This window comes from Catharus ustulatus, chromosome 4 (genome assembly GCF_009819885.2).
Source record: "Catharus ustulatus isolate bCatUst1 chromosome 4, bCatUst1.pri.v2, whole genome shotgun sequence".
Taxonomy (NCBI): Eukaryota; Metazoa; Chordata; class Aves; order Passeriformes; family Turdidae; genus Catharus; species Catharus ustulatus.
The window spans coordinates 14,546,566-14,564,218 of record NC_046224.1 but is presented as its reverse complement, the minus strand read 5'-3'; the positions used below and the strand labels follow the sequence as shown (position 1 = coordinate 14,564,218).

Below are 17,653 nucleotides of genomic sequence, written 5' to 3'. Positions count from 1 at the left end.
TCTAGTTTTTGTTTCCTTACTTCTGCCTTTTCCTTATTCTATTTTAGGCAGTCCATGATCTAATGGGTAACGCTGTTCAGCCGCTACTGAACTCTGTAGGAGACTCAGTGGAAGCTATTATCATCACTATGCACCAGGAAGATTTTTCTGGGTAACTAGAAATATCTTTTAAATTTATCATTGCTCTAGTAAGATGTCCTGCATGTATGTAATAGATTGTTATTGCCACAATGTCCTTGAAGCAAGAGTGCTTGTTTGTTGAGGGGAAGGCAATGCTTTATGGTTAATGAGCACAGGAAACAGAATTACACCTATCTGTTGAAACAAATTAATCAGGTAGCATCTGTCTTCTTTCCCTCCTCCTTTTTTATTCATATCTGTTGAGTAAAATTCAGTGCAAATAGAAAAGGAAATCTGACAAGAGGCCATTTTTGTGCTTAAAAAAGCCCTTTTGCTTTCAAAATGTGTTTTTTTGGACAGTCTTCAGAACTGTCAGTATTCCTGTTTCTCAAAGCGTACAGCCTCTGCTGTAATAGATAAAATTAACTTCTTAAAAATTTAAATCTCAGGTTCAATATGTTATGCTATTTTCCCATAGCATTTTCATTAAAATTTCCAGGATTCTTTATGTGCCAAGATCTTGAGTCTGATGTTATAATTGAGACTTCCTTCCTAAATTGTATTTTGGTTGTCATGTCTGTTCTGACATTGCTTGTGTCATCATCAATTGTCCTGTTTTCTGTCTTGAAAATTCACTGAAAATAGTATATTTTCAGAGATGTTTTGAATTTTCCTTTTGACTTTTTTTTTTAAACAATATATTACCCTTATCCTCTTTTAGCACCAGTAGCACAATACCTCTCTAGGTGGGTAAACAGTTTCCAGCCAAAGGCTAAGTTTTGTTAGATAGCCTGTGTGTTCTTCTAAGTTTGGAAGAGCTCTTTCACCTGACTGTCAGTCAAAGAAAGAAAGTGGATTGGTTTGTGTCCAAACAAACTGCTTCTGTGATACTGACTTTGTAATCCTGGGTATGGAGGAATGTAGGATGCTAATTCTACACAGAGAACAGGTTTGGTATTGTCAGGCTAAACTAGGTACTCTTTGATATATGTTTGTATTTTATAATCTACTGTTAGAGTTTTGAATCAACAACTGGGCCATCCAAATTTAGGATCTGGATTTTAGGTGTAGGCTCCATATTGAAGGAGGCTCTCAAGTTGGGTAGGAGTAGGGTATTTCCCCCTGTCTTGTTATTTCTTGTTTGATCTTTTAATTCTTCATGGGTATGGCTGATATGGAGATATTTTTGACTGTAGTTTCAGTGAGAGCTACATGCTCCATATTCTGAGTAGAAATGAAACTCTACAATTCATGCCATTGGGGTGGGGTAAGAAAAAAAATTTAAAAGAATCCAATAGGTTTTGGTTGTGTTTTAAAGATGAATTTAGCTGCCCCTATTTCTTTTTCTTCTCGTTTTTTTCCCAGATCATTATCCAGCTCAGGAAAACCAGATGTCCCTTGTTCTCTCTACATGAAAGAGCTTCAGGGTTTTATAGCAAGAGTCATGAGCGACTACTTCAGACATTTTGAGTGTTTTGACTTTGTCTTTGATAACACTGAAGCCATGGCTCAAAGAGCAATTGAACTTTTCCTTCGCCATGCCAGTCTGATAAGGCCCCTCGGTGAGGGTGGGAAGATGCGCCTGGCAGCGGATTTTGCACAGGTACCCTCAATACTGATTTTTGCTTTTTAGTGTCATTTCACTGAGAAGTATCAATGCTTTTGTCCCCATCAAAGTGTAAACAGGGAGTTGTAGAGATTGGTGCATTCCAAGTATGAGCATCCTCTCTGATAAGATGCTGGATCCTGAGAAATCCCTCCTCGCTGTAAGGCACGTTCAGTGAGGTCTGACAGCTTCCTGTCCAGGTGACTGCTGCATTTAAATTCAGCTGCATCTTGGCATGTTGTCCCACTTGGCTGAGCTCTTTGGCACGTCCATCATTTGCCAGCATTCATTCACTTCATTCTTTCTCTCTCTTCTAATAGAATATGGTGTGTCACTTCCTTAATCACTCTATATATCACAGTGCCCACTGTGGTTAATGGCTAACTCAGCTCTTTGCAGTGAAGGAGACAAGCTAAAGAAATATCATTATCCTGGGGAAGAGCTGGCCTATTGGAAACAGAAAGGCAGTTGTCTTGTGGGATTCTCTTCATGACCCAATTGACTGACCTGCCTCTCAGCTTTACCTAACTCCTATGCAGGACTAAACCACAAAAGAAATCACCAGATTCATATGCACTGTCTGTCTGTGTTATCTACTATATTAAAATTTAATTTGTCAGCAGTACCACTGTATGGTTAACATCCCAAAGAATCAGGCATCCACAGATCAATCTGAGCCTGCCATTTATTATTATCTTAGTGGAAAAGGGAAAATTAGCACCAGCTGTCTGCATACTGAGTGCTGCTTTTGGCTGGTAGGTAATTGAGGTAGGAGAGGAAGGCAGGAAGAGAGGAATTGCTGCCACTTCCATTCCTTCTTGTGGCTTTTTTGTATCATTTGCCTGAGAGTTAGGTACTCCTGAGTAAATTTTTTTTAATTCATTACTCAAAAATAGCAAATCAGCCCTTAGCCACAGAAATGAAGGGGATGTTTTCAATTGCTTTCAGTGAGGAGGTTCCATTCTCTTCTCTATTTTTAAGATAATGGCATAAAATTGGAAGCAAAAAAAGGACACTTGACTCTTCCTGTGGAAGGAATAGAGATAATTCTTGTAATTTATGCTAATTTTAACTAAAGTAAGCCATATAAATTTGGAATATATTTTCACCTGAGTGTACAGTAAAAGCATCTGATCTAAGCACCTGTTATAATCTAAAAATATAACTTGTTTATAATTTTAAAACACTGATTTTTCCCATTCTGACATGAGCTGCCTTTTCAGTGAAAAATGAAAGTATTTTTTCATAGAGTGTAGAGGAATTTGCATGGTCTTCCCCACTGTGCTGAGTATAACTCCTGAATGGACAACTGTGAAGAGATAAATATTCTGATTTCTTTTGTACCACAGAATGAAAAAAAAAAGGGGTTGAATTCATTCCTGTGTCCTTCCTTCAACTGTGGCTGCATCTGGGGGCTTGTGTTTTTCTTCTCTTCACATTGCACCATATTCTTGGCTTGTTTAAAATTGGGCTTAAGACAAGAAATCTGTGTCCAACCAGCTGCTTGGAGCCAACTCAGTGCTCACTCTGCCTTTGAGCATCTCTGCACAGAGCTCCCCTGGCTGTCCTGGGCTGCACAGGGGCTGTAGTATCCACAATGGCCTGGACACTGTATCCTCTTGCTCAGCATAGAAGAAAAAGGTCTGAAACATTTTGTAAGTGGACTCTGCCTTATGGCCATGTTTCCTGGAATGTGTGTGCTCCTCCCAGAAACCTGATGGATTTTGTGCACATGCCTATGATGGCAGCTCCTGGGAGTCTGGCAGGAAGGTGGTTGTTGCTCTGACCCAGCCAGGAGTCCTGGTGTAAATGCAGCTTTAATCCTAATGATGACTAGGAGAGGTGGCTGCTGCTTTTGGCTGAGGAGGGCAGGGAGCAGGTATTTAGCTGGGCTACTGGCTTGATGAGAAGGATAAATTTTTCCAAATGGCCATAAATGCTGTGTACAGGGGTTTTTTCAGTCCCAGAAAGGCACTGCATTGTTGGAGTAAAGCCAAACCCAAAGGAAACAACCTGCCTGGAAAGATACTGTGTGTAGGAGTAGGTTTGTTTATAAACTGTTTTTACTTGTGCTCTATCTTGTAGAGTAATTCTGAATTTTCTCTATGCAAAAAAGGGTTACATGTTCCTGTTCAGAACTGACTTTTGAGATCTAAAACCCCTTCTGGTATTTTGGGGTTGCTTGCAAGCAAAACACCTCGGCAGAAATCTGTCCAGAAGCTTTGATTAATTTGAGTTCTTATTATAAACACACATGCAATGAATCAAGTAACCTTGGATTGCATCAGATTTTGGGTATCATGCTTGTTCACATTCTCTCAGGGCACTCACACAGTTAGAGCTGCCTTATACTCCAGAAGAATAACTTTGGCTGAGAGTCTGATTTGAAAATTTTTGCACTGAAAACGTGTTTTACTGAAAAGTTGCCTCAAAACAACAGGTGTCCTCACAGAAGGGAGAAAACAGATTTCAAGTTCTCTTCATTCAGAACTGAGTTTGCTGAGGTGCATAACAGCCAATTTTCTGGAGTGAGGCTCAGCTACTCATACATTAGGAATTACTGCTGTTAAATTCTCTCTTACCCTGTTTGCAGTGTCAGTATCACATTTGTCTGTCCTGTGCATTACAGATTTCTCAACACTGAGACTAGGTGTTTTCTACTGTGGCAGCTGGAAACAGAGCTATGATAGGCTTGAAATATGCCTGAATATCATTAATGTGATTTCATGTAAATCAGTGCTTACAGGAACACAGGAACATTGCAAGCCCTAGGAAATGTGCACAGCACTGCAAGGTTGTTATTGAGTGCAGGGCCACAGTTCCTTGGGAGTCTCATTTGAAACATTTCCAGGCTGAGTTCAGCTCTTTTCATGCTCTCAGTTTTTATGCAAGCAATTGTACAAGATTATTTTCAGCTCACCCTTGTATACTCCTGAAGCAGCTTGTTTTATTTGGTATGTATTTTCAAGGTACCCAAAATTCAATATTCACATATTTAATACTAAATTTCACTTTTTAATTCAGTACTTGTCAGACTGAAAAAAAATGTTCTCCTGGAGGCAAGCAAGCCAGCAAGCCCTGATGGTTTTCTACACTTCTGTTTCTGGGAAGTGCAAGTTCTTTTCCAGAGGACCTTTTGACTTGTTTGGTATTCAGAGCTGTTGCAGCACTTAGGCACACTTTGGGATTGTGGCTTGTAGCTCAGGCCTTCCTAAAATCCAATGGAAGTGCTGGACAATGCAGCAAAAAATGAACTTTTCATTGGTCCTGCTTGAGTTGATGCTATTCTGTATATGCTTTCCTGTATTTCTTATCTAGGCATGATTTATGCTTGGGATTTTTGGCATTGTTCAGTACTGTGTTCAGACAGTTTTGATAGGGTACAGTTAATGCTGCCACCAATTCTTCAAGTATTCCTCAAAAAATTACTGCAAAATATTTGGGTTTTATTTAATTTTCCTAGAAAAATGCTTTTATGATAGAAGTTTACAATGCTAAATTCTAGAGTAGAAGAAAGAGCTGTTCCTATCTGCTGGCTAGCCAATGGTCAGAATCTGGTTTCCTGATTCAATATGTGGCATTAAAAAAAGCAAGAATATTAGGCATTTGGATTTTTTAAAATGTAGACAGGATTGCTCATTTGATCAAACATGATGATACAAGTGTAAAAGTGCTTTTTCTTATTTTTCCTAAAAAATTTCCTTTCTAGTTTCCTACAGAGAAATGAGAGCAGCAGGATGCTGTGATCACAGTTGTAGTCATAAAGACAGAAACTACTAAAGCTAAAATACATTTAATGTTTAGTGCTAATTATCTTCCTGGAAAGAGAGAATTATTTGCTGATGTGTGTTATTTTAGAGGTGTTACAGCTGAAGGATTTGCTTAAACATCAACCTTTTTGGCATTGCTGCAGTGGGAAGAAATCAAATTGCACATCCCTTCAAGGTCAGCTTCTGTCATATAATAGTTCAGCTCTTCTGCTCCCTTGCTTGTTAAAGCATTCTGTCCTGGTGAGTGGCTAGAAAAAAAGCATTCTGAGGTAACATTTAAAAACTTGGAATTCATCTTGGCCAGGAGGAAATGTAATTGCTAAAAATTTAATGTTAAGATTTTCCAGCTGTAAAAACAGCTGTTTAAGTAATGAGAGATCTTGAAAATACCACAATAGGCACTAAACAATAACTTCACTATGGGTTTTTTTAAAGCACTCTTCAATATATATGCATTATCTGTATCTAGGCTACATAGTAACTTCACCCTTGGGTTGCTGAACATAATCCAATTAGAGAAGCCAGGCATGTGATGTATTTTTTTCAATATGGCCAGCCAGTGGATACTTCAACAGATAATTGACCACCTAGCCATGGGCTATGGCAGAGTCATATGAGAAGAAAAGATAATATTGCCTTTTTGGGCTTAGAGAGCATGAACCATTGAGAAGAAGCATATGCTGGGCAGGAGCCTGCCACTGTGTCCTGCGAAGCATTGCGAACTAACATGAATAAATCATGAAAAGCAATGAGTTTTGAACAAAGCTAGAAGAAACAAGTGATTAGGCCTTCTTCTGTTCTATCTGCTGCTTGCTTTTTGGCAAGCACATTCATCTTCTAGTGCTCCCCTTGGATTCTGTGTTAATGATTTTATCACATCAAGCCTCTGTGGTTGCAAATTACTGCTTGAACACCAGATTTATCACTGAATTTAACTTGGATGTTTGAATTTCCACATTTGCAGTTTGGAAGGGAGATTTGAAAAAGAAACAAAAAATACTACTTACCCTTTTATATGTAAAGTCCACAGGACATGGCTGAGTGAAAGGCCTTGCACGTGATACGAATACTGGCTGCCAACAGCCAAAAACATCCCCTGATGTAAGAGCTCACTGACAGGCTCTGAAGCTATAGCTGTGTATCACAGCAAAGGCTGCTGCAGTATAAACTCGCTGTGTGAATCAACAGTTGATGCCGTTTCAGGTGATGACAGGTAACACAACCGAGAAGTGATGCACGCTCAGTTCTCTGCCCAATTCCAGCACCTTAAAAACAGCAGCTGTTCCAGCTGAATGCTTCCTCCCCAGCATTGCTCCTGGGCTGGCACAATGCTCAGCAGAGACAATAAACCCCTCTCAGTGGCCTCAGAAATGACTGTGACAGCAGAAGGATGCCGTAGCATCCCACTGTGTCACTGGGCTCAGATAAACACCTAAAATTCGAGCAAAGGAAACAATCTTAGTTATTATGTGAATTATATTTTTTACTGGAGAGAGATTGGGTTATAACACAAGGACTAATATTGTAATTTTTCAAAAGAAGAGTTTCTGTGGTTTATGTACATTTTTACCACATTAGTTTTCACTCATTCCCACTCTTCATGAGTCAATGTGAGATAGTATAGTATGCTGCAAAGCTTAAAAACAATATTTTTCTTTGGCAGCTATTACTTCACGAATCCACCATCTGCTGCCATTAAATCTATCTAGTTCTAGCAATACTAATAATTTCCTACAGTGAATAAAGGTTGAAGATGAAGTAATAGAATTTTCCGAAGTAATTTTTCTTCTTTATTACTTAAGACTAAAAATTTTAATTTATGGAAGTTACAAAGTATATTCCAGAGAATTCATTTAAATTTGTTTTAATAAGGAATTGGTTAACTGTAGGAAGTTTCACTTAACGTCTCATTTCTTCATATTATGTTCCGGGAACGAAACAATCTTTTAAAACTTATTAAGCAAAATTATATTTTGCTATGCTGTTATTTCTTCCCCCTCATGAGTACCGTTTGATCCACGCATCTCTGTTTCTGCAAGTCAGACTGGCAGTTTGTTGCCTGTTATCAAAGTCTCTAAAGAACCTAAAGGAATTATCTTTTCCCTGGTCCCTCACAGCTACAAGCCCACAGCTCCCTCCAGAGCTGGGACACCAGATTCTGCAGGATATCTGTTGTTTCCAGCTGCCCCCAGCCAATACTGATGCCTGAAACAAAGCTCTGGAGAAATCAGTCTTGCTCCCATTTGTCTTTCAGGATCTGTAGGGTTCTTGTATCATGGTGCAGCAAAGCATACTTCGTTAGCTCCTCTTTTTGGCTGCTTGCTCCTGATCCTGTGTGGCAGACCAGCCTCTTGGCTCCCACCTGTGCTCCTGGGGAGCCTGGGGGAACAACATGCTGAACTTGCTGTAAGCTTCATTGCAGCTTGAAGCTGGAGCACTTCCCTGCAGCAGTTCCCTGCAGAGCCTGCCTTTCCTGGGAGCATGCCCTCACTCCCTTGTGCCAGCAGATTCAGCACAGCACAGCAGCTGCTGGCTCCTGAGCCACAGGGACATTGACTTCCCAGCTGCGTGCAGGAGAGGTGACCTCATCCTCAGGGTGTAGAGAGGGGCCATTCCATAGCCTAAAGATTTGGCAGCAGGCAAGAGGAAGCCAGGCTGTTACTCAGGTCTGGAGCCTTGCTTCCTTATTTCCACATCCCGGATTTTTATTCACTTTCTTCTCCTGTGAGTGAAATCTGCATAAAAGGCAGATTCCAAGTGGCTTGGAAGTGCCCAGTGTGGGCACATACTCCGAGGTTCCTGGGCTCGGGCAGTGGCTGTGCACTGCCCATAGGAAAGCTCTGTGGGGCATTCCCCATTGCTTTCCAGAGCTACCCACCTCTCCTGCTCTGCAGGAGAAGCCAAGGTGCTTGGGTTGGGCCTCGTGGCTTTCCCAGCTTTGCCTGAGTGTTGTGTAGGGGCTTACTCCTACAAGCATGATTCACCTGACCTATTTTAGGTGTCCACCTTGGGGACAGGTGCACTGCCCCCCAAGAGTGGCTCTTTCTCTCCACTGCCTTTGAAGAGAACCTGTAGATGTTGAGAAGCAGGCGAGGTGATTCCTATCCTGACACCTGCTTTTAAAGAGGAATGTCTGAAGTCTAGGGCCTTGATTTGCATTATTCTCTAATTTAAGTTCTTGTGGGTTTAGATGAACTGTGGCATTCACTGCACCATGTTTCTTGTTTATGCTGGAATCCCAGCACACCTATGTGCTCTTGGTGGCCCATCTCTATCTGAGGAAATACTGCAGCTGGAAAGAATAATATAATAGTATTAAAGACTTCACTGTAAATAGTGTCATATCACAAACACTTTGAAACTTGTTCAGCAATATTACTTACAAGGGAAACTCATTGTATGGTGGGTTTTGATCTTGTTACTTATTTTAGCTGTCATCCTTTGAAACTTGGTTTAATTGTGCATTATGTGTAAATCAAAGTCTGAATAGTCTTTCAGGCTAGGGATTTTAAAAAACGGAGACTAAAGCTTGATCCCTCATTTGACTGACACTTCAGAAATACAAAAAATAAAAGACTTAATCCATGTCTGAGTAAAATTACCTGTGGGGTTTTTTAAGTGGTAGTGTTTGTATAGGTGTGCACATTAACTGAAATTTTGCTGTGTAATATTCATGTTCAGTCTGGGATCCAGAAGGTAAATTGTTCTTTCTCATTTCTCTGTCCTCACTGTTAATGAAGAGCCTGTGACAGAATTTATATGTAAAAACTCAAGTGGAGCCTGGCTCTTCAAAAAAGCACAACTCCCATGCTTCAACACAAAAAGTGTTCTAAACTTGTTTGTTTTTAAAGATGGCTGTTCTAACTCGGAAACCCAACAGAATGAAAATAAGTATGAAAATAATACTGTTACTCTTTTGACCGTGATTCTGTGTTACCCTTATGCAATAGAGCACAGTTGCCTTCTATCTAATGTGTGTAGGTTTTTGTGTCCCAAAATTTGGGGCCTGCTGTTCAGGAAGGAATCATTTTAACCTTGTCCTTCACCAGAGGAAAGGCTGCCCAGCTGAAATGTGTCTGCAGTTTTACTGCTTTAACGGTGGTTTGTGGAGACCTGCCTAGATTTGCTTTCTTCCCAGGCTATGGTCAGATTTTTGGGTATTGATATGTATGCTTCATTAGGAAACTCATCACCAACAAAATAAACCTGCTGCAAGAAACAAAGCTTTAGTCTTTGAGAAAGCTCATGAGGCCCCTTCTGTTGTTATGCACAGACTGTCTTTATCATTTGTCACGAAGTGCTTATTGTGTTGCCAAGAATAAGGCAGAAGTCTTGGCTTGGGCAACATAGTATGGAAGGAGCAGACAGCTTCTTGTCTTAATTCAGCAACCAGAGAGAAATCACTGACTTAGTCTGCAAGTTTGGATTATTGCTTAAAGACAGGCTACTTCAATACCAGGTGTTATGTTTTGGGAGAATCTAATTCAAATGGAACTGTTTGCTTTTGTAGATGGAGTTAGCAGTAGCACCGCTGTGCCGGCGAGTCTCCGACTTAGGAAAATCTTACAGACAGCTGAGGTCATTCAGGTGAGCTGCAGTTGCAGTATGACTAAACTGTATTTCAAAACTGATTTATTACCTCGTGTTAGTTCTGATTGAACTGAGAGCTTTTTTGGCAACACCCACCAGCAAATTAGAAATAGATTAAAGTTCTTTTAAATTTTATGCAGAGTATAACTATGATTTAACAACCTTTGTCATGCAAATGTTGGCCAAATTGTACTTTTTTGTGTTGCTTGCAGTACATCTCCTGAATGACAGCAAGTTCTATAGTTACCTTAAATGTTTTTACTGAAATACAAAATTTACAGTCCTTTGTTGTTTAATTACAATAGGCAACTGCTGTAAATTTTTGCAAACTGGACCTGTGTTGGAAACCCAAGATGCAGAGTAGTGGCAAAAAACGCCATGGTTCTATCCTAGTGCAATATTGCCATCACATAGAGACACTTTTCTAATGCATGAAATAAGCTTTTTCTTCATTTCAAGAGTATATTCTTGCATTTTTCCAGACCACTGCTGTTCCAGACCAGTGAGCATATTGCCAGTAGCCCAGCTCTGGGAGAGGTTATTCCATTCAGCATTATTCTTCAGTTCTTATTTACAAGAGCACCACCAGAGCTAAAATCACCCTTCCAGGTAATAAGATCAACATCTTTTATTTTCAGATGTCCTAAGGTGAAATGAGCGTTGTAGTTTGCCCTAGCTGTTTTAGTTAAAAGTGATTCAAGTGCATATTTTATTTAATATTTGGGTTTGTTTTTATTGTGGCAAAGGTATTATGGTAATTGGTTTACAAAATTAATTGATTGATTGATAGTAGGGATATGATAACCTGATATTAAATAGACTCTCAATTTCTTACTTTTCTGTCAGCTCATAGCAGAAGTTGTAGATCTTTCCCCAGGCTGCAAATTGTCTTCTCTTGTAAGATGCAGGAAATCTAGATAAAAACCCTGTCAGAAATGGGCCAACAGCTGATGTAGGAGATTACCTCTGTGCTCCCAAATAACATACTGGACTATTCCTGTTAATTGTCTTTGATTTCTTAGCTCATTCTGCATCAATGTGGTATTGAGAGCCTCATGTGGCTTTCATTTATGTCATCTTTCATTCTGAAATGGGTGTGTCTGTTTCCTTTTTTGCATTTTGTGTAACGGGTGTTTGTGTTTCTCTGTACCAGAGAGCTGAGTGGTCCATTGCCCGCTACTCCCAGTGGCTCGATGATCATCCATCTGAAAAAGACAGGCTTGCTCTCATACGGTAAAAATCATGCTTCTTTCTTCCCTACATTTATGATAATGGAGCAGTAACTTATCTGCACACTAGACTCTCGAAAAGTAAAAAAAAAAGTGCCTCAGGAGATGTATCATAAATACCATTACGTTCTCTCCACTCATGGGATGAGTTGCAATGTGGCAGAAATATAAACTGAACTCTCCCCTCCACCCCCCTGTACTCAAACTCTCCAGTGCCTTTGGAAGGAGCACATAATGCTCTTGTAAAGGAAGTAAACCATGTACAATGATGGTTTAAATTAATAATGAGTTATTGCAAAACTGCCTCTCTCTCTTAACTGCTGGAAAGTCAGGGCTGCAGCTGTCCCATCATCTCTGTCAGGAAAGAAAAGCTCTGAGAGCTTAATCAATATTAATGTAGGTAGAAATGTAAAACTGGAACACCCTTGTTACACATTTTTGCATCAACCCATGAGCTTTAGAAAGTAATAATTACATTAGATTTTTGAAATCTTGCTAGGGTAGACGACCTCATAGCTAAATATTATCTTGCATTTGAAGATGTTAGGAAAAATTATGAAGAGTCTTCTTGTTTTTCAAATCAAGCAAAGTTTTGAAGTATATTAGAGAGAGCACATTTGTATGAACGTGACAAAACCAACCCGGCAATCTTCAGGATTCAAGACTCAGATGATCATTTGGCTCCTAAAGCCCTAAATTTTCCAGCCATCTTCTCAGTGACCTTGGTGTCCCCCACACCAGTGACCTGGGAAAGGCTGTCACACATAGCTGCACCAGGCTCCATCTGGCCTGGGAGCCAGCTCTGCCCTTGAACTACCATGCGTGGATGGTGCCAGCTTTTGCTGGAGTGATAAAAGCTGACTTTCACGTTCCAGCCAACAGTGATTGTGCCTCAGAAAGTCAACTGTTTTCTGTCCACACTTCTAAAGCAGCCAAGAGGAGTCTGCTATAAATATTTACACTTCCTGAAGCTGATAGCACCACACAGTCCCATGTAGTGATTGGGCCAGTAAAGGAGATTCTAGTTGATCACCAGTAAATGTTACTAGTATTTATTTCTGAAATATTTAAAATACAAACTGTGTCTCTTCTTATGTGTATTTTTTGAAAATCATACTTGTGATTAGTCTAGTTTGTCCACAAAACTAGCTTTTCTTGACTCTCAAGCTATGACACTGAATTACAGGGGCATAGGTGATAGGTAGACAGCTGACAGAGCTGCATATGTAATCAGCTATGAATATTTTAATTGTAATTTCTGTGCTGATAGTACTAGGCAGTGTTGAATCTCAGATATAGCAGGGAAAGCCAAGAATGCAAATCATTTGAGAATTGGTGGGATTTCGTTCTCTTCAATTTGTTTTCCCAAGTTTAAAATGCCATCCTTAAACTACAACACATTTTTGTCTTCGTCTGCAATTAAAGTTCATCCGGACTGATTCAGTTAATGAGTTTGCTGGTGGTCATGTTCAGACACTGATAAATTGTTCTAACCATGGAAGTATTAAGGAACAAACCATGGGATGAGGATTTTAGGCTGAGACAGTGTCATGCATTAAACCAAGTAGCAAAGCTGAAATACTTAAGTTTTCCTTTCAGTCCTTCCACTGAATCCTTTATTCATTTTGCATGGCCGGTTATCCATCTGTGAGGCAGGCAAGCAGACATCAGTCACTAGTATGACCATGAATCACTCACATTTTCTTTAATGCTCTATTGGAAGATTTCTGAGCCTGCTCTTTATGTGTCTCTATGAACCTAAGTTGAACTGCAGGCATCTTGTTCTTCTATCAGTCACCCTCTTCAGGCTTTTTCCACCTGTGGTCGTTCAGCTGTGCGAGTTGAACTTTGGATGTCTGCAGCCTTCAGATCCCTGCACTGGCCTACATCAAGATATTATCTTTTTGTTTGCTGCAGCCTTGCAAATGGTAATTTTCTGCAACTTCCTTTATAACAACTGTGCAATTACTCTAGGGACCTGCTGCCTAGATATTAATTTCCTTGTGTTACCAGGATCCTTCTAGCTTCATATTAAAGCTAATTGGAGTGCTTCTTCCGCTCTGTAGGTCTTAAATGCTTTGCTTGCAACGTGGTGTGAATGGTATGAATGAGTCCCATTCTGGGCATTTTTATGCATTTCTTTCTCTTGTATTCAGCACCAAGGGTGGTATTTACCTGGCCAGAGGTATATTTGCCAGATTCCCCTTATAGTCAACAGAGAGAAACAGGCACTGCTGGGGCTGATTAATCTCATCCTGAAGCAGGTACCTAAAATAGGTCAGTTGCATTGTGTCCTGAAAGCTCCCATTTTCTCTGTTCTGTGAATGGTGTGTGGGCTGGGACTCAGAGCTCTCTCAGGCAGCCAGCTGCCCTGCAGACATGTAAAGTTAGGTGAGATGACCCTGCTGCAGGTGTCCTCCCTGAGCAGAGATTGTGTTGAAAGGAGCACTTCTTTAAGTGGCTGGGCCAATTATTTTCTTTTTCTTTTAAAATTAGGCTTGAAAACTCAACTTTTCTTCTACAAAAGAAACCCTATTAGACATGTCAGGATTTGAGGTAGCCTGAAGGATAGTCTATCCATTCAAGGGCCAAATTCGTACCTTTGCCATTAGAGTGTGTTTTAACTCCTTATTCAAGCTCACCCTTGCTGAAGCAGAGTTGAAAGCCAGGCCCAGCGAAGGGTTCATTTCCATAATGAGCTGCTGTCCTGAGCCGGGGAGTTGCTCTGAGCACTCATCTGCCTGGGGCAGGGACAAATGGCAGCTGGGGAGCACCATGAAAGGCCCATCTGTGCCTTGGGTTCAGTGTGGCTGGGCAGGGACCCGGCAGCTTTGCTGGGAGCAGCGGGGCCACGCTGGGTCGGAGGCTGCAGCACTGCTGGTCATTCACAAACCCTGGGTGGCACTCAGGCATCTCTGTCAGCCCTTTGATCTCTTCATTATGCAGTCTGCAATAACCAGAGTTGTCTCCTGCTCCTCTCTTGTCCTACAGGTGATGCTGTTGGAGGTTTTACTGTTGCAGTTTTACAGTAATTTTTATAACACTGGATTAAATAGACCTGGTGTCACACAGATGTGCTCTTACACACCAGATTTTCCATTTTCTACTTTGCCCTAAAGTTTGCAGAGCAAACAGACTTTTTCCAAAATACTAAAGAAAAGTCTGCCCCCATTGTCCTCCAGGTGCCCTGCTGATTGATCAGGACAGGAGTGCACAGGGTGCAGTCCCACTGCTGAGCAGAAAGATGCTCTCTGCCTCTTCTGAAGCTTACAGTGTAAATCCAACTCCATCTGACCAAAGGCAGAGCCCAGGAGGCTAGCACTAGGATTCACAATTCTATATAAAATTAATTAATTACAGTAATTTTAAGTGGTACACATTAAGATCTCTTAAGAACCACAACCCAAATCATACTTTTTTTTCCTTTTAACTCTAGATATAAATCTTCATGGGTTGAAATAACATTTTAAAGAAGAACTATTAGGGTCTTATATAATCAGCTTGTCCTGATTTCCAGGAAAGCTCATGGTTTTGCTCATGCAAGTGAAGTAATTTAATAAGTGCTTTAAAATCCTTTTCCTTATGTGGGAGGGCATCTTAAACTTAGGGCTTTTTTTTTTCCCTTTACTTCTTATGGCATTTTTAATGAAGCATTAATATATGCAGAACATCCCACCAACCCTCCTTCCATAGCTCTCTTTTACAAACAATATTTGTAATGTATACCATAGCTTCTCTTTTAAAATAGAAACAGATTGCTGAACAGGTTTTATGTCCTTTATTAGACTAGAAGATGCTGAATTTAGGGCATTATTTAGTCTAATCCCTTCAAGAGTATGTTTTGTATATTACATAAACAGGGTTTCTTCCATCTTAAACAACAATAATGTAACTGTGTATCACATCTTTTTTATATGACAACAGCTGTGATCTCTGTGCTGGAGACTTGAAGATACTGCTTTCACCCATAGCACTGTTTATTTTTCCATGACTACTTTGGTGCTGGTGCTTTTACAGTGTCCTCAATAGGAGTGAGCCTGCCTTTTTAAAGATAAGATTTTATTGGTAAATTCATGCATTTGAACTGAGTCCTGTACTGCCAGGATTGTCTACAAAAGCTCATTTGGGCTAGGACTGCTAAAGTTTACCAAAATGTCATGGAAAATTCTGCCTTGCAAGTGTTAAAGCCCCTGAATTCATTTATCTCCCCAGGTTAGAGTCAGGTAGGCTTCCCAGCAGCTGCTGTCATGTTCCAAGTTTCCTGGCTCAGGCAGCCTGCACTGGCTGCCTGCAGCAGCAATCATCTTGCTTTGCCATTGTCCCTATTCCTGTGTGCTGCAGTCCCAAAATCCCTGTCTTCAGTAAAATAAAATTCCCATCTCAAATGAACTTCTGGAACCATGTCTACTCTATGACCATTGGTACTTTTTTTACCTCTTCCAGCCCATTCCTCCCTCTGACTCTGGAGCAACCTCACCATTATTCTCTGGACTCCAAACAACCTTTCTCCCTGGATTTATGGTTTGTGCCATTTTACTACCTGGACCTTTCCTTACCAGGAATGGACAGACTTCCTGGCCTGCCACTGTGGTGTCATTCCCACAGGCAGCAATGCAAAGGAGTTTCAGGAGCTTGACCATGATTCCCTTGTCACCTGGTAGGGTGTGGAGCTCCAGGTGACTGTGGCTGCTTCTTTGCTACAAGCCTTTAGCAGCTGCAGCAACTTTTCATCCTGCCCTCAGCTGCTTTCCTACACCTGCCTGTGTGGGAGCAGGCTCACAGTTTTCCCTGAATGGGCACAGGGAGCACGGAGTTCTACAGGCCAGTTTGCTTTACCAGAAACACTGTTCTTTCAGGGTTTCAGGTAAAGCTACTGATTATAAATGGCTTTTCAGAACATTCAGCTTCAGAGTATTTAAATACTTCCACTGGAAATGCCAGTATGGGACACAGGAAAATAGTGAATGCAGTTGGAGTATTCAGAAAGCTTTTGTTTTCATTGTTTAGTGTAAAGCTGTACAAAGTCTCTTTTAGAAAAGTGCCTGAGAATTCACCTTGCAGAATTTATATAACTGGTTGTCTTTGGAGTGGGTAAGAGTTGTGATGCTCTCAGGTTGGTCATATTTGTGAAGTTTGACTCCATCTCTTTGAAACAATGCAAGCAAAGCCAGTGAAAGACCAAGTGCAGCAGAAGGGTCCTGCAAAACTCCTTTTAGCTGCCTCTGATGGAGTTGGTTTTGTGAGTTAAATCAGATTCTTTTGGGGCAAGAACAGGAGAAGGAAAGAAGGAAAAAAGATAAAAGCTGCTAGAAGGTGTGACAGTAGGACTGTGATACTGCTGCATGGCACTTAGCATAGCCTAAATCTCATTCTGTCTTGTTTGATCTGATGGAAATAACAGTCTGGCAAAGGATTATCAAGGGCTCACATTGAGTGGTTTTGGGTGCTGCTTTTAGGGTAAAGCTTCTCCCTTTCATCTATCTGGTTATCTCTGTAATCTTTTTCAAAGCAAGGAGATAAGTCAGTTAAGGGATAGCAGTGTTACCATCTGGATAATGATGCCAACCCACAACTTCACCAAGAGGTGTTAGAGCTTTCTAAGTTAAGCAGGTCAATATGGTTTTTTTTCTATTTTCAGCATTTGATGACTTCAAAAAACTATTTGAGCCCAGCAAACTTTGAGGCGTGTATAGGGATACTGCTGAGTGGAAGGGGAGAGATTTAGCAAGATGAATGACAGTTACAGGAAAACTCACAAGAGTTTCTCAACTGTCTTTTCAATACAAGAGACAATTCTTTGTAGCAGCTAACAAAAATCTAGCATGTCTAACAATTACTGCAGACCAGAGCCCTTGAGTGCTGACCTGAGTGGAACTGTGAGACATTTCTGATTCTTCTGAAGCATGTCCACTCATCAGGATGGCATTCTTGATGTCATCCTTGAGCCTTCCCTGCCTGCATCTCCCACCTGCTGCTCAGTCTGCTCATCACATGCTGGCCCCTCATTGCTACAAAAGGCCAGTTTATCTCAAAAACACAATCTCCTGCTGCCCCGTTCCCCCAGTCTCATTTTTTCTCTCTAAATCTTGGGATTTAAAATAAACCTGTGGATGTGCCTAATCTGTCTGCAGTTCGTGATGCTGATGGCTTTTGCTGGGAATGAAGTGAGCTGCACCCAAAGCACTTTGTGGCTTCAGCAAGCAGTGTTTTAGCTACCTCTTTCCCTGTAGACCCTGTGCTGCTCCCCAGGGACCGTTGGGAAGGAGCAGGCTGAAGATTTCCAGGGAGCTGACCAAGTGCTAAAGTAAAGCTGGCTTTTTGCTCAGTATTTCTGCCTG

At 40.8% G+C, this 17,653-nt stretch overlaps 1 protein-coding gene across 2 annotated transcripts in view; it reads left to right on the top strand.

Annotated features, from left to right (window-relative positions):
• The window catches only part of COG5 (component of oligomeric golgi complex 5), a 175,745-nt gene that overhangs the window by 155,412 nt on the left and 2,680 nt on the right, over positions 1 to 17,653 (top strand). For both annotated transcript variants that reach the window (XM_033057501.2, XM_033057502.2), the window contains 5 exons: positions 48 to 151; positions 1,486 to 1,723; positions 10,007 to 10,083; positions 10,569 to 10,695; positions 11,240 to 11,319. In XM_033057501.2, coding sequence (XP_032913392.1) covers positions 48 to 151; positions 1,486 to 1,723; positions 10,007 to 10,083; positions 10,569 to 10,695; positions 11,240 to 11,319 — 626 coding nt within the window. The remainder of the gene's footprint in view (positions 1 to 47; positions 152 to 1,485; positions 1,724 to 10,006; positions 10,084 to 10,568; positions 10,696 to 11,239; positions 11,320 to 17,653) is intronic.